The sequence below is a fragment of the Mobula hypostoma genome, chromosome 2, assembly GCF_963921235.1.
Source record: "Mobula hypostoma chromosome 2, sMobHyp1.1, whole genome shotgun sequence".
Lineage (NCBI taxonomy): Eukaryota > Metazoa > Chordata > Chondrichthyes > Myliobatiformes > Myliobatidae > Mobula > Mobula hypostoma.
In genome coordinates, this window is record NC_086098.1 from 139,574,200 (window position 1) to 139,586,664 (window position 12,465).

At 42.5% G+C, this 12,465-nt stretch overlaps 1 protein-coding gene across 3 annotated transcripts in view; it reads left to right on the top strand.

Moving 5' to 3' along the window:
* Positions 1 to 12,465, top strand: part of zbtb24 (zinc finger and BTB domain containing 24) — a 63,310-nt gene that overhangs the window by 37,727 nt on the left and 13,118 nt on the right. For all 3 annotated transcript variants that reach the window (XM_063040774.1, XM_063040775.1, XM_063040776.1), the window contains one exon: positions 4,192 to 4,275. In XM_063040774.1, coding sequence (XP_062896844.1) covers positions 4,192 to 4,275 — 84 coding nt within the window. The remainder of the gene's footprint in view (positions 1 to 4,191; positions 4,276 to 12,465) is intronic.

Here is a 12,465-nt window from a genome sequence, read left to right on the forward strand (position 1 = left end):
TTGCCTTTGTTTATCACAACTGTAAAACATCCATGCAGATGGTGTCTGGCGTCCAGGGAAACTTGGCTGCATGCATTTGGAATTACTTGCACACAGAGGCAGAGGATAGTAGTAGATGGACCTTATTCTGACTGGAGGTCCATGACTAGTGGTATTCTGCAGGGATCTGTTCTAGGACCCTTTCTCTTTGTGATTTTTATAAATAACTTGGATGAAGAAGTGGAAGGATGAGATAGTAAGTTTTCAGATGACACAAAAGTTAGTAGAGTTCTGAATAGTGTTGTCTAGGTTTTAAAGGGACAGAGACAGGATGCAGAGCTGGGCTGAAAAGTGGCAGATGGAGTTTAATTGAGAATGTGAAATGATACATTTTGGATGGTCAAACCCGTTGGCAAAATTAATGGCAGGTATCTTAGCAGCGTGGAGGAACAGAGGGATCTTAGATTCCATATCCATGGATCCCTCAAAGTTGCCACACAAGTTGACAGGATGTTTAAGGAGGCATTCGTTCAGCGGGTGGGGGGGAGAGGAGAGGAGATTGACTACAAGAGCTGCAAGGTCATGTTGCAGCTCTATAAAGTTGGATGGACCACACTTGGAGCATTGTGTTTGGTTCCAACCACCTCAGCAGAACGTGAAAGCTTTACAGTACAGAGAAAGTTTACCAGGGTGTTGCCTAGATTAGAGTACGTGTCTTATGAGGAAATGTTGTGAGCTAGGGCTTTTCTCTTTGGAGAAGAGGGTAAGAGGAGACTTGACAGAGGTGTATAATATGAAAAGATGCAGCCAGCACCTTTTTCCCATTGTTACCAATAGCTAATAAGGGAGGACATCTTTATATAGGGGGATGTGAGAAACATACACAAAATGCTGGAGGAACTCAGCAGGCCAGAGTACAGTCGACAGTTTGGGCCGAGACCCTTCATCAGGACTGTGGGGGGGATGTGAGAAGTAGGATTTTTACACAGAATAGTTAGTGCATTGCAGACATCCCACCTCTCCTGGAAGATCCAGGAGTCTCCCGCATATCGATAGTGGCTCCCTGACGCCCGGAAATTATATACAATATCCCGGAAATAGATTTTTTTGAGAGGGAGAGGGAGAGCGAGCATCCTGATTGGTCTCCCTTCGTGCTAAGAGTGGTCCCCAACCACCGGGCCACAAGGAAACAATATGATTTGGCGATATGAAACGATATGAGTCATTTGTATCTTTTCTCATTCACTGTCACGCCCACTGTTGAACTTGAACACACGCAAGGTCATCACCCACGCATCATCTGTGTCAGCGCGGGAAGGAGGTCAGCTCTTCGAGCTTGTAAATGACGGCGGGCTGAAAAGTTTGTTTGACATAACATCTCTGCCAGCATTCTGGATCAAAGTCAAGGCTGAATTTCCTGAGATAGCCACGAAAGCATGAAAACATTGCTTCCATTTCCAACATCATATCGCTGCAAAGCGGAGTTTTCTGCAATGAATGCAACGAAAACTAAATTGCAGAATAGACTGGACATAAGGAACCCCCCCTCACCCCTCGATGGGACCGTCTTGTTGCAGGGAAACAAGCCCAGGGCTCCCACTGATTCAGCGATATTGGTGTGTTGCAATGATTTTATATGTTCATACGGGGAAAATATGCGCTGTGTGTTTAATATCCAAACGTTACTTAAAATGTTATGATGCTATTGACTCATCACCTATATTCCAGTCGTGATTAACACCCCCCCGCCATCCCGGTCGGCCGGTCCGCAAGAATATTGTCAATATTAAACTGGTCCGCGGTGCAAAAAATGTTGGGGACCCCTGCTAAGTAGACCTATCAGTTTTCTCTGTGGGCGGGCTTTACAGTCGACCTCAAAAATAATGACAGTGTTGCTCGCTGCACTGTTTGCAACAGCGACTCTTCTATTGCCCATGGTGGGTTAAAATGTAAAAGACATGTTGAGGTGAGTTTAACAGGTGTCATTACAGCATAGCTAACATTATTTAAACTAGCTGGCTAGCTGCTAAGGAGCTACGCTATTGATGTCCTACGTGATGAGGCCAAACTCCCTGTAGACTTGCTTAAAGTTGTAATAGAATAAACATGATGATATAATATAATATAGGCACATATTTTAATGTCACATTTGCTGCATACACCCAACTTGGTTTACAGATTAGACAAAATCACTAAACAAAGTATTACATACACCCTTGGAGGTCGACGGGCGGGGGGGGGTGGGGGTGCTACCTCCCTGAAATAGTGGTGATACCTTCCTGAAATGAGTTTTTGCAGGGTGGGATGTCTGGCATTGGACACACTACTGGGAGTGGTGGTAGAGGGAGATTCATTGGTTACACTTAAGAAACTCTTAGACAGACACAAGATAAAAAAAAATGGAGGGCTATGTGGGAGGGAAGGGTTGCATTAATCTTAGAATAGGCTGAAAGTTTGGCACAGCATTGTTGGCCTGTACTGTGCTGTACTGTTCTATGTTCTATGAGTGGGGTTGCAGACCCTCTGCCGGATGTCAGATTTAGCCTGAAACAGATTCCCCAGCTTAAATAATGTAGACTTTCAACCTTTGAGCTCTGCCAAGTTTAGTGACAGATTATTGTCAGCAACCTTTGAACTCCTATATTCTGTTAAGTGTTCCCTGAAATACCAAATTGCAGACATGTACACAGGTAACTCTGGCATATTTCATTTCAACCAGCAATAAAACCAAACAAGATCCAGTTTGTGTTTATTCTTGCACATAAATATATATGCTAGAAAGTGCTTTCAGTAAATGACTGCATGAATTCTAGTTAAAATGTAACAGAGAAATTTGTTTTATTTAGGCATAATTCCAGATGGTGGTGTACTTTACAATGTGTTCCAAAGGAATGTATCAATTAGTCCATGGGGAGTTTCTGGTGGGGCTCTGTCTGTCCGGAATCCCATAGCATTACACTGAAGCGTCACCTCAAATTCTGCCCCAAAGCAGACCTGATGCAGAAAATAAATATCATCGATTTCAGTGGAAATCGTTGGTCAATAGTTTAGCAGTTAAAGGGGAATGTTATACATTCTTAAAATTATTTTGCTTCCATTTCATATTTTTAATTAAGCCCTTTTGAGTTTTGTTCATGTTAATTTTTTAATTAATTTTAATTTTATAATTATTTATTTAAACATTAATAGTTTAAAAAGGTCCTGAGCATCAGTGCCATTTGAATAGTATTATTGTTAAAATAAGTGACTAACTTCACAGCTGTGAGCTCCTTCTCTCACGAGAAGCCATTTTGGGATTAGGCATTTGGCTGCAAGTGGTCTATTTGAAAAAAAGCTATTGCACTCGAGCATGTAGAGGTCCAGTGAGTAAGTCCCAGCAGAGGCAGGCATTCCTGGAGATGAGCCTGGCAAGGCAACAATTACACTGGCATCAAAATAGTTACTTTTGGTCTTCTACAGTTATTTTGACCTTTCCCATTTTATGTACTTTTTTTTAAATCATTCAAGGGACGTAGGCTTCACAGGCTGAACCAGCATTTTAATGCCCGTCCCTAATTGCCCTTAAGAAGGTGGTGATGAACTGACTTTGTGAACTACTGCAGTCCTTGAAGTGAGTGTATACCCACTGTGCTGGTAGGGAGAGTGTTCCTCCATTATGACCCAGTGGCAGTGAAAGAGCGCAATATTTTCCAAGTCAGAATGTTCTGTGATTCAGAGGGCAACTTCCAGGTGGTGGTGTTCCCATGTTTTTGCTGTTCTTGTCCATCTTGCAAGTAATGGTCATGGATTTGGAAGATGTTTTGCTTGGGGCCTTGGTGGGTCGCTAAAGTACATTCTAAAGGTAGTACAAACTGCTATTACTGTGCGTTGGTGATGGAATGAGTGAACGATTAAAGATGGGGTGCTTATCAAGCAGGCTGTTATTGTTATATCCTGTATGGTGTCAAGTTTCTCGTGTGCTGTTGAAGCTGCACCCTTCCAGGCAGCTGGAGACTGTTCCATCACACAACTGGCTTGAGCCTTGTAGATGGTGGCCAGCCTTTAGGGAATTAGAAGGTGAGTTACTTGCCATAAGCTTCCTAGCCTCTGACCTGTTATATGTAGCTATATTGTGTATTTGTTCACTTTATTTATAGCTATATATAGAGGGAATATTTCCTCATCAGAACCAAGATAATTAAAACATTATTTTCCTTTTCTGTGTTTTACCAGGTCAGTCTTTACCTGAATGTGCACACTGTCATCGTAAATTCATGGATGCTGCTCAACTCAAGAAACATGTGAGAACCCACACAGGTAACATGAAGTTTAACAATGTATGCTATATAAACTATATTTTAGGGGAAGAATGCTTGCTACTTTATTTTACCCTCAAGATTAGGAGTTTTTATTTGCATTAGACTATGCAGTGACTGAAGAATATAAACAGAAGCCAGACTCTTCATCTGAGAGATAGGATATTGTGTGCACCACCTGAAGTAGTTTTTTTTATGTATTCTGCTTTCAGAATGAGTAAAATTGATATCACATAATAATGTATTGAGTAATGACAAGACAAATTGTTGCAAATGGGTTGTATGTTTAATAGTCAGTGGATTCCAGTTAATTGGGACACATCGGGACTAGTACATTTTGGCCCAATTAGCGGAATTTTCATGGAAGTAGTTAAAAAATGATAAAAATAAATGACAAGCTACCATTTAACTGAGGAACAAATTATGTATTTAAATGAAATACAGACCAATTAGAATACTACTAATACTACTACTGTAGTATAAAACTGTGTATTAGTTCCTAATAGTTATTGACGGAGGAATTCATCCAGTGTATGCTGCCATGTTCTTTTGATTGACTGTAAATGAACAAAATCAGCTCAGACGCTTAATGCAGATAATTGACTGTCTTTGTACAAAGCTTTTGACAATTTCATCCTCCAAATCTTCATTTTCATTGTAACATTCAAGATTGATACCTTCAAATCCTTCGTAGTTGCAAACTGCTTGAAGTAGTGAAATCCTTTCATTTTCACATCCAGCCGTTTCTGGCATCTCCAAGCCTGAATGCTTGAAACCATAGTGAGGAAAACAGTTCTGAATTGTCTTACTGCTTATGTCTCAACAACAATCAATGACAAAAATCACTGCTTTTGGAACACAAACACGTGCGACTGACACTAATTAAAAGTGGTTCGCTCTAAGCATGGTGCACTATCTAATTGCCAAACAAACGCGATTGATGCTAATTTGAAACTTTGGCAACAGTGTCATGTCCCAAATAAACAAAGTGAAACCTGGGCTATTTTCTCAATTAGTTTTTGTTCTTTAAGAATTGTCCCAAATAAACAGCTGCCTGATTAACCGAGGGCCTATTAATCCAAATCCATTGTAATTGCAGAGTAATTACATTAGGTTTTATATTAAAATAAAATCATGTTAATTTCTTACAGAGCAGTTTAGAGAACTTTTGAACTGCAGTCACTGCTGTGAGCCAAGAAATGCACCGGGCAATTTGTATACAGCAGTTTCCCACAAGTACAAATACTGTTATGGCAAAATGATTTGTTTTAGTAATATTGACTTGTTTTTCTTTCAAATGGCGCCCACAATGTTCACCTGCTGTCTCAGTTTACTGTTTCAATTTAAAGACATACACAGTGTAGCACTTGGTTGTGTACTTAAATATGACTCGAGGGTCTTGTGCTCAAGTTTCTGATTTGGACTTGAACCAGCAATCTTCCTTCTCACATGCAAGTGAACACTACAAATTGGGCCACTGGTGTTGCTAAATCAATTGGAGATTTGTGGGCAGTCTGGAAAAGTGTCAGAAAGGTATGAGAGAAATTATTCAACATGTTAATAGGAATAAGGGCATCCAGTGTACGTATGTTAGGAAAGTTGTAAATTTGGAACAGAGAATATTTAGAGATTTTCAAGAAAGAGCAAAGAGAGAAAATTTGTTCTGTCTGGTAACTCATTCAATGCCTGGCTTAGAAAAAATACAGGTTTGCACATGGCACTGAAGTAGGGGATGTTATTGAGAGTGAAGGTGTTTATCAGGATTTACAGAGGGATCTTGATTAGTTGAGTGAGTGAGCTGAGGAAAGGCAGGTAAGTATGGAATATTGCGTTTTGGGAACCTTGGTCAGCATGCACAAATTGGGCCGGAAGTCCTGTTTATGTGCTTATGACTCTATGAGTATATACAGTAAGTTGATTTTTTTTCCTCTCACTTAACTATTTTACCTGAAAAGATGATGGAAGCAGAATTCAGAAATTTACAGGCGAATTGGACAAGTACTTGAGGTTAAAACAGGATTATGGAACTATGCCCAACTGTACTTCGCAGGAGCTCAGTGGGATAAAAGGCCAGTCTCAGTGTTGAGAGCTTCTATAATTCAAGATAAGAAGCAACTGAATTCCAGATTCAGAATGTGTTCATTGATCGTGCAGAGTAAAACCGGAGAAATCTTTGCCTCATGGGAATGTGATTAATTGCTGCGGAAATTAGAGTGAACAGAAGATCTACTTGTCCTTTCAACTTCAACAATAATCAGTTGTAAATATATAATGTGAGATAAATTGTAGCTGTTGGTGATTATTATATAACAGTATGCTTCATTGCAAATCCATATCAATGATCCTTCCCATAAAAATTCTCTAAAACTGGGTTTCTTTAACTGAGATGTTCTTTACAATGCAGCATGTTGGTGACCTTGAGTTAATTTTTTTTAGATTATGAGGACACTCAGTCCTCGTTTATTGTCATTTAGAAATGCATGCATTAAGAAATGATACAATGTTCCTCCAGAATGATGTCACAGGAAACACAGGACAAACCAAGACTAAAACTGACAAAACCACATAATTATAACATATAGTTACAACAGTGCAAAGCAATACCGTAATTTGATAAAGAGCAGACCATGGGTACGGTAAAAAAAAGTCTTGAAGTCCCGATAGCCTCATCATCTCAGGCAGTCGGTAGAAGGGAGAAACTCTCCCTGCCATGAACCTCCAAGCGCCACAAACTTGCCGATGCAGCACCATTGGAAGCACCCGACCGCAGCGGACTCTGAGTCCGTCTGAAAACTTGGAGCCTCCGATCAGCCCTCTGACACCGAGCACCATCCTCTGCCGAGCGCTTTGACCCTGCCCCGGCCGCCGAACAACAAGCAAAGCCAAGGACTTGGGGCCTTCCTCTCCGGAGATTCTGGACCACACAGTAGCAGCAGTAGTGAAGCAGGCATTTCAGAAGTTAATTTCATCTTTTATGCAAATAAAAATAGCCCCAGCACTTTGCAGATAAGACTGAAGGGGCATCCAGATTTAGCAGAGTGGCAGTATCAATAATTCATTATGTTCTTATGATCCAAAGCTACTTTACAAAGTTAAGGGACCTGAGGGGCAACTTTTTCACGTGGAGGATAGTCCGGATATGAAGTGAGCTGCCAGAGGAAGTGGTTTGAGGCAGATATCATTTATTGAATAGGTCCTGGAATGACATTGGGTGAACACAAGAAATTGGGACTGATAATGTGGTTGGCATAGACTCACTAGCCTGAAAGATTTGCATCCATGCTGTATTGCTCTATAACTCTGTAAAAATACTCTGACAGCACTATTGGATAGGTGTTCCAAAATTTAGAGCAGGAGTTCCCAACTTGGGATCCACAGACCCCATCCTTGAATGGTATTTGTCCATGATGTAAAAAAGGTTGGAAGCCCCTGATTTAGAGCCAGTGAAGGAATGGAGGTATATTTCCAAATCAGGAAGATGTGTGCTATTGGTGGTAGAGGTTATGGGTTGGGCAACATGTGATGCCAGTGCCTCATAGCTCCAACGGATCTACGAAGGGTGATTGATAAGTCCGTGGCCTAAGGTAGAAGGAGTCAATTTTAGAAAACCTAGCACATATATATTTCAACATAGTCCCCTCCTACATTTACACACTTAGTCCAGCGGTCATGGAGCATATGGATCTTGGACCTCCAGAAAGTGCCCACAGCAGGGTTGATTGATATGTTCATGGCCTAAGGTAGAAGGAGATAAGTTATTAACTTCAAACTTTCTGCATGATCACTCAAAGAGTTGAACTGCATGCACATATAAAGAGAGCTATATAACTCGTCTCCTCCTATCTTAGGCCAGGAGCTTATCAATGGAGTTTGCATACTTTTCCCTCTGACCATGTGGATGTCCCCAGGCTGCCTCTACACCCCAGAGAGATTTCCTGGTTAGTAGATGAATTGGCCTCTATAAAATACTTCTGATATAGTTGGAGCTGATGGGCATGTGTGAGAGAATGGGCTGAGGAAAATTTGCTATGAGAATTATCTTAGATGTGATGAGCTGTACGGGTAAGAAAATATAAGGAAATAAATATGAGAAATTAAAATTTAAGAGATTTTATTGGAGTAGCCTAGGTCTGTATCCCAACTAGTGTTTCATATTAAAGTGTAAACAGTTTTATTTTGTGCTTTTAGCCCCTTTTTAATTTATCAATTACCATTTTGTTGTCTTGGTAAATTTACTGGCCATTTATGAGATATTGAGTGAGTAAGTTTCTCAGGATTAGGCCATCATTAATACAGAGTCAAATTTGTTATCATGGGCTTAGCCGATGTGTAATTTGTTGCTGTGCACCGGTGCAGTTCAAAAATATAAAATGACTGTAAAGTACTAAAATAAACAAACAGTGCAAAAAAAGAATAATGAGGTACTGTTCATGGGTTCATAAGCCATTCAGAAATCTGGTGGTGGAGCTGAAGAAGCTGTTTCTGAATTACTGAATGTGGTTCTTTGGGCATCTATAGAAACTGCAAGAGCTTTTGGTGACAGACCGAATTTCCTCAAACTCCAATTGAAGCAAAGCCACTGGTATGCTTTCCTTGTGATTGTATCAATATGTTGTGCCCAGGATATATCTCCAAATGTCGACACCAGGAACTTTAAGCTGCTCACCCTTTCCACCACTGACCCCTCAATGTATTCTCATGACTACCCTTTTCTGCAGGCCACGATCAATTTGTTGATCTTGCTGACATTGAGTGCAAGGTTAATGTTGTGACACCAGTCAACCAGCTTATCTGACTCTTTCTTATATGCCTTCTTGCTGCCATTTGGGATTTTACCACCAACAGTGGCATCATTAGTGAATTTATAGATGATTTTTAAGCTGTGCTTAACTACACAATCTGATTCAGAGGGAGTAGAGCACTGGGCTCAGCACACATCTTTGAGGAGCTGATGTATTGACTATAAGCAAGGAGGAGATATTATTTCTAATCCACATTGACTGTGATCTCCTAATAATGAAGTCAAGGATTTAGTTCAAGGGAGGTACAGAGGGCCAGGTTTTGAAATTGGTAATTAGTACTGAGGGGTTGAATGCTGAGTTATAATCAATAAACAGCAGCCTAATATATTTAAAAACGCAAACAACAGGAATTCTGCAGATGCTGGAAATTCAAGCAACACACAAAAGTTGCTGGTGAATGCAGCAGGCCAGGCAACATCTCTAGGAAGAGGTGCAGTCGACGTTTCAGGCCGAGACCCTTCGTCAGGACTAACTGAAGGAAGAGTGAGTAAGGGATTTGAAAGTTGGAGGGAGAGGGGGAGATCCAAAATGATAGGAGAAGACAGGAGGGGGAAGGATGGAGCCAAGAGCTGGACAGGTGATAGGCAAAAGGGATACGAGAGGATCATGGGACGGGAGGTCCGGGAAGAAAGATGGTGGGGGGGTACCCAGAGGATGGGCAAGGGGTATATTCAGAGGGACAGAGGGAGAAAAAGGAGAGTGAGAGAAAGAATGTGTGTATAAAAATAAGTAACAGATGGGATACGAGGGGGAGGTGGGGCATTAGCGGAAGTTAGAGAAGTCGATGTTCATGCCATCAGGTTGGAGGCTACCCAGACAGAATATAAGGTGTTGTTCCTCCAACCTGAACGTAGCTTCATCTTTACAGTAGAGGAGGCCATGGATAGACATGTCAGAATGGGAATGGGATGTGGAATTAAAATGTGTGGCCACTGGGAGATCCTGCTTTCTCTGGCGGACAGAGCGTAGGTGTTCAGCAAAGCGGTCTCCCAGTCTGCGTCGGGTCTCGCCAATATATAAAAGGCCACATTGGGAGCTCCGGACGCAGTATATCACCCCAGCCAACTCACAGGTGAAGTGTTGCCTCACCTGGAAGGACTGTTTGGGGCCCTGAATGGTGGTAAGGGAGGAAGTATAAGGGCATGTGTAGCACTTGTTCCGCTTACACGGATAAGTGCCAGGAGGGAGATCAGTGGGGAGGGATGGGGGGGACGAATGGACAAGGGAGTCGTGTAGGGAGCGATCCCTGCGGAATGCAGAGAGAGAGGGGGAGGGAAAGATGTGCTTAGTGGTGGGATCCCGTTGGAGGTGGCGGAACTTACGGAGAATAATATGTTGGACCCGGAGGCTGGTGGGGTGGTAGGTGAGGACCAGGGGAACCCTATTCCTAGTGGGGTGGCAGGAGGATGGAGTGAGAGCAACGGGATCCCACCACTAAGCACATCTTTCCCTCCCCCTCTCTCTCTGCATTCCGCAGGGATCGCTCCCTACGCGACTCCCTCGTCCATTCGTCCCCCCCATCCCTCCCCACTGATCTCCCTCCTGGCACTTATCCATGTAAGCGGAACAAGTGCTACACATGCCCTTATACTTCCTCCCTTACCACCATTCAGGGCCCCAAACAGTCCTTCCAGGTGAGGCAACACTTCACCTGTGAGTCGGCTGGGGTGATATACTGCGTCCGGTGCTCCCGATGTGGCCTTTTATATATTGGCGAGACCCGACGCAGACTGGGAGACCGCTTTGCTAAACACCTACGCCCTGTCCGCCAGAGAAAGCAGGATCTCCCAGTGGCCACACATTTTAATTCCACATCCCATTCCCATTCTGACATGTCTATCCACGGCCTCCGCTACTGTAAAGATGAAGCCACACTCAGGTTGGGGAACAACACCTTATATTCCGTCTGGGTAGCCTCCAACCTGATGGCATGAACATCGACTTCTCTAACTTCCGCTAATGCCCCACCTCCCCCTCGTACCCCATCTGTTACTTATTTTTATACACACATTCTTTCTCTCACTCTCCTTTTTCTCCCTCTGTCCCTCTGAATATACCCCTTGCCCATCCTCTGGGTCCCCCCCCCTTGTCTTTCTTCCCAGACCTCCCGTCCCATGATCCTCTCTTATCCCTTTTGCCTATCACCTGTCCAGCTCTTGGCTCCATCCCTCCCACTCCTGTCTTCTCCTATCATTTTGGATCTCCCCCTCCCCCTCCAACTTTCAAATCCCTTACTCGCTCTTCCTTCAGTTAGTCCTGACGAAGAGTCTCGGCCTGAAACTTCGACTGCACCTCTTCCTAGAGATGCTGCCTGGCCTGCTGCGTTCACCAGCAACTTTTGTGTGTGTTGCCTGATTTATTTTTTTGGTTGTCCAGGTGTCCCAAAGCAGAATGGAGAACCAGTGAGATTCTGTCCACTGTAGACCTGTTGTGGTGGTAGCTGAATTGTAGCAGGCCCAGGTCTTTGCTCAGGCAGAGTAAGTTATAACTATAACCAACCTCTTGAAGAAATTCATCACATTAGGTGTGAGTGCTGCCACACAATATTCTTTGACAAAGTTGCTGCATATTGTCCAATTTGATTCACCCTGTAAACATAATAAATTACAAATAAGCTCTTCCCGGGCTTCTAGGTGGGTAGAGGTATCAATTTTAACTAACGTTTCGATGACAAACTCTGCCATTCTCATCGGGGATTATGCCGAGGCATGTCCAGTCTGGTGGTATACAGTGCCTATAAAAAGTATTCACTTCCTTAGAATATTTCATGTTTTATTGTTTTACAGCATTGAATCACAGTGGGTTTGATTTGGTTTTGTTTTACACTGATCAACAGAAAAGACTTTTTCATGTCAAAGTGAAAACAGACCTCTTCAAATGATCTAAATTAATTACAAATACAAAACACAAAATAATTGATTACATAAATGTTCACCCCTTTCAAGTAAGTGTTTAATAGATGTACCTTTGGCAGCAATTACAGCCTTGAGTCTGTGGGGATAAGACTCGAATCAGCTTTGCACATCTGGACACTGCAATTTTCCCCCCATTCTTCTTAACAAAACTGCTAAAGCTTGGTCAGATTGCATGGGGATCATAAGTGAACAGCCCTTTTCAAGTCCAGTCACAAATTTGCAATTGGATTGAGATCTGACTTGGCCACTCCAGGACATTAACTTTGTTGTTTTTAACCCATTCCTGCGTAGCTTTGGTTTTATGCTTGGGGTCATTGTCTTGCTGGAAAACAAATCTTCTCCCAAGTTGCAGTTCTCTTATAGACTGCATGAGGTTTTCCTCCAGGATTTCCCTGTATTTTGCTGCATCCATTTTACCCTCTACCTTCAGAAGTCTGCCAGGGCCTGCTGCAGTGAAGCATCCCCACAGCATGA